This window comes from Anomaloglossus baeobatrachus, chromosome 5 (genome assembly GCF_048569485.1).
Source record: "Anomaloglossus baeobatrachus isolate aAnoBae1 chromosome 5, aAnoBae1.hap1, whole genome shotgun sequence".
NCBI lineage: Eukaryota > Metazoa > Chordata > Amphibia > Anura > Aromobatidae > Anomaloglossus > Anomaloglossus baeobatrachus.
In genome coordinates, this window is record NC_134357.1 from 29,627,633 (window position 1) to 29,632,247 (window position 4,615).

Here is a 4,615-nt window from a genome sequence, read left to right on the forward strand (position 1 = left end):
TATGTTCCAATCCCCTAAAGGGACTATCAAATATAGTAAAAATTGAAAAAAAGTTTTAAAAATCACCCCACATTAAAAATATAGCAATAAAAATATACACATATTTGGTATCTCTGCATTCATAAAAGTCCGTTCTATCAAAATACAAAATATATTAATCCGATCATTAAATGGCATAATGAGAGAAATAAGAGGCAATGAAAACATCATACCTACCTCAAAAGAGTATCAGTAAAATCATTAGCTCAGGAAACAAAAAATAAGCCCTCAAACAGCCCCATATCAAGCAAAATTATTTTTTTACAATTTACAGATTTCTGAATTTTTTCACTAATTTCCATTTTTTCACTAATTTCCATTGCACCCCCCTACATCTCCACCCTCCTCTCTGTCTATCAGTCCACCCGTTCTCTACGCTCTGCAAGCGACTTTCGACTAACATCCACACTAATTCGAACCTCCCACTCCCGGATCCAAGACTTCTTCCGAGCTGCACCAACCCTCTGGAACGCTCTACCCCAAGAAGTTAGGACAAATCACAACTTACTCAGCTTCAGACGCACCCTAAAGACGCATCTTTTTAGGGCGGCCTATCACACTCCCTAATCAGATTCGATTCACATAGTCCCTCTACAACCTCTCACAACATAGCTCCACATCAAACTCCATGGCACCCAAAGGCATCTCAAGGCTCGGGCCCACTGGTCCAGGAAACCATTATCCAGCCCCATTTCCGTGAGATGGTTGGATTGTCATTGTAAATAAGCACTTGAACCTTGCCTCTCCCCCCATCTCATTGTAGATTGTAAGCTCTCACGAGCAGGGTTGTATTTTTTTTTCCCCTCTAAATATTGTATTTCTATAACTGTTACTTGTTTGTATATGATCCTCCTGAATTGTAAAGCGCTACGGAATATGTTGGCGCTATAGAAATAAAGATTATTATTATTATTATTATTATTATTTTTTTTTCACCACTAAAATTCCAAAACAACTATGCATGTTTGGTATATGTATAATCATACTGAGCTGGAGAATCATATTGCCATGTCAGTTTTACTATATAGAGAAGAACATGATAAATAAAATTAAAAAAAATATTTGCAGAATTACTCTTTTTTTGCAAATTCAACACACTCGGAATTTTTTTTCCCATTTTCGACTACAGTATATGGTAGAATGAATTATGTAATTTAAAAGTAAAACTTATCCCGAAAGAAACAGCCCTCATTCGGTTATGTGCATGGAAAAATAAAAAGTTACATCTCTTTGAAGAAGGGGAGGAAAAAAACAAAAGCGCAAAAACAGAAAATAGAGCAATGGCTGCACATTCACACCACCGTTCCCGTTTTTGTCTATAGGGCTAATGGAGATATCATTGTACTCGATTAGCAAAGTACTTAAAAGGCACCTGTCACCAGATTTGGGACCTATAAGCTGCGGCCACCACCAGTGGGCTCTTATATACGGCATTCTAACATCCTGTATATAAGAGCCCAGGCCGCTGTGTTGAATGTAAAAATCACTTTATACTTACCTAAACGGTCACTGCGGTGGAGTTGGGCCATATGGACATCTTCGTTCTCCGGTGTCGGCGCCTCCTCTTTTGGCCATCTTCATACTCCTTCTGAAGCCTGTATGCATGACACGTCCTACGTCATACACACTCGGAGGCGTCATGCTCCCCGGCTTCAGAAGAAGGACGACAAAGATGGCCGAAAGAGGAGGCGCCGGCACCGGAGAACGAAGATGCCCATACGACCCAACTCCACCGCAGTGACCGTTTAGGTGAGTATTATAAAGTGATTTTTACGTTCTACACAGCAGCCTGGGCTCTTATTTACAGCATTCTAACATGCTGTATATAAGAGCCCACTGGTGGTGGCCACAGCTTATAGGCCCTAAAACTGGTGACAGGTTCCCTTTAAGACCTCTGTCTTTGGTATCCAGTGAGATCACCCAGCGACTTGCAGGTTTCGTATATTCTGTGGATGCTATTCTGTGTAAGTTGGAAAAAATTACCGTAAGTGTTTGCAAAACATGGATTTCATTTTTGGTTTTACTATCGTTCATCTATAATGCAGTACATATAACATAGTCTGTTAAAATACAGTTTTTTGTATATTCTGCCCAGAGCTTTCTTCACCTCTTGATTTTTTTAAGCTGTAAATGAGAGGGTTGAGCATTGGAATGACTCCTGCATACAAAATGGCAAACACCTTGTCCTGGTCCATGGAATAACTGGACTTTGGCCTCATGTACATGCCAAGGACCGTTCCATAAAACAACATGATGACTGTGAGGTGTGAGGAGCAGGTGGAGAAGGTTTTGTGCCTTCCTTCTGTAGAGTTAATCTTCAGAATCGTAGAGATGATATAGATGTAGGACACCAAGGTCATGACTGAGGGGACAAAGCCAATGATGACACCAAGAACAAATATTACCATTTCTATAGTCTGTGTGTCACTACAAGAAAGCATCATTAGAGGCTTTAGATCACAGAAGAGATGGTCCACTTCATTTGATCCACAAAATGTACAAGATGATATTAGAATGACGAAGAGAATACCCTCAAGGATTGCAATACTCCAAGATATCAAAGACATCCAAAAACAGACCTGCAGACTCATGAAATAGGAGTAACGTAGGGGATGGCAGATGGCCACGTAACGATCGTAAGCCATGGTGGCCAGGATGAAGTATTCCGACACCATGAGCACCACAAAAAAGAAGACCTGAGTGATACAACCATGGTAGGAGATGACATTGTCCCCAGTTAGAAAGATGTCCAATAACTTTGGTAGAACCATTGAGGTGAAGGACATATCCAATACAGACATGTTACACAGCAGTATATACATGGGACTGTGGAAATGATGATCAAAACAAAACAGACCAATTGTTAATGAATTTCCAATCAACGTTGCGACATAGATGACAAGAAATATGAAAAAGAAAACCAGCTGGAAGTCTGGAAGCTCATGGAAGGCGAGGAGAACAAAGTCAGTGACGGTGAGGTTTGACCACTCCATTTCCCTCCGATAAGACAAACATTTTTTGTGCTGATCAGTGACTTGTGAAGATGCATGGATAACTGACAGAGAACAGAGGGTCTCCGTGGTGGATTTATACAACATCTATCTAATGAGTGTTCTCTTTAGAGATTTGAGGTGGTGGTTTGTAAATCTCCTGAGAACCACTAGGCAATTATCCCCGACATTTAATTATATACAATAAATATCATTAAGGGATTTCACATAATTATAATTAATGAGAAAAAGAAAATATGTGATTTATTTAGTTGCACTAATAAGATAGCAAACTGTTATTATTTTCCTGCTCTATAATAATCATTAAATACCAAAGAAAAAGATATCAAGAAGATATTCCCCATCCTTATGCACCTTTAAAAAAGGTACATACTTGTTATAAGGAGAACCAGCACAGTTTTCCTTCACCTCCGACCATAGTTCTCAAATAACTACACTGACGAGCAAAAGGATAACAATGTTTTGAGTTTTTGACTTTCAGGCTTCATATCTCACCATCGACTGCAGCTTTGAGCCTTGACGCATTTTTTTTTACGTACAAAAAATAGATATCGGGTGAAATGAACATTTCCATCTTTTGTTTAACGATAAGGTTTATTGAAAATGGATCATCCATTGTGTCGTCTGTTTTCTGAATCTGTTTCTTAGCACTGTGCATGCTCAGAAAACAAAGGCGCAATTCATGAAAGCAATTTTTGGGGCAAAATTCTAGCTTACACTGAGGAGCAAAAGGATAACAATGTTTTGAGGTTTTTTTACTTTCAGGCTTCATATCTCACCATCCACTACAGCTTTCAGTGTGAGACAACCTTCATGGTATAGACAATCATCTTGGCTATGTCATACATAAATATGACTTATAACTATTCAGCATATGACTAGTTATGCAGATTCTTGTCATGTCACTGCATTGTTACTGTTTTGCTCCTGATGTTTGAAATTTATTTTTCTTCCTGTATACTACAAATTACAACCTGTTCTCACTTTCCTTAATAGCGCAATGTGTTATTAAGTTGATTCCCAGCAACAGCTCACAGGTTTGAATAGAGAAAAAAAGGGAAACCGTGTCATACAACTCATCGATAGAGGCCTCTCCGCTAATAAAAAAAACTGCCAAATTGCATCATGTGAGGCCATGACAGTTGGAAGAATATGAAATGAAGTCCGTCCATCCATCCAAAAGCCAAGACGTGACGTCCAGGCAAAATATCAACAAGTCGGCTCATCACAAGTTCTATTACAAGACGATTGTCTATAAAATGAAGGACGTCTGACGCTCAGAGCTGCAGTGGATGGTGAGATATGGAGCCTGAAAGTCAAAAGTGAAAAACATTGTTACCCTTTTGCTTGTTCCTGTAAATAGCATTTATAGAATATATACTGTATATATCAGTCCTCTCTAATCTTCATACTGTACTTTGTTTAGTGAATAAAAACATCCAGATTACATTTGATGCCTTTAGGAAGATCCACAATTTGTTTAATAAAAAAAATTAATTTATAAAAAATGTCAATAAAGAAAATTTATAAAAATTCAGATAAAAATTAACACGTTTTGGGAGATT

The 4,615-nt window shown here is 38.4% G+C and overlaps 1 protein-coding gene across 1 annotated transcript; it reads right to left on the reverse strand.

The window, feature by feature from the left end:
* Positions 1-2,102: 2,102 nt before the first annotated feature.
* LOC142312603 (olfactory receptor 5AR1-like) lies at positions 2,103-3,032 on the reverse strand. The gene has a single exon (XM_075351595.1). It carries the CDS (start codon positions 3,030-3,032, stop codon positions 2,103-2,105), a length of 930 nt encoding a protein of 309 aa, XP_075207710.1.
* Between the last annotated feature and the right edge of the window lie 1,583 nt (positions 3,033-4,615).

Excerpts from the sequence above, each read along its gene's own strand:
- LOC142312603 (XM_075351595.1), bottom strand. The coding sequence starts at position 3,032 with ATGGAGTGGTCAAACCTCACCGTCACTGACTTTGTTCTCCTCGCCTTC.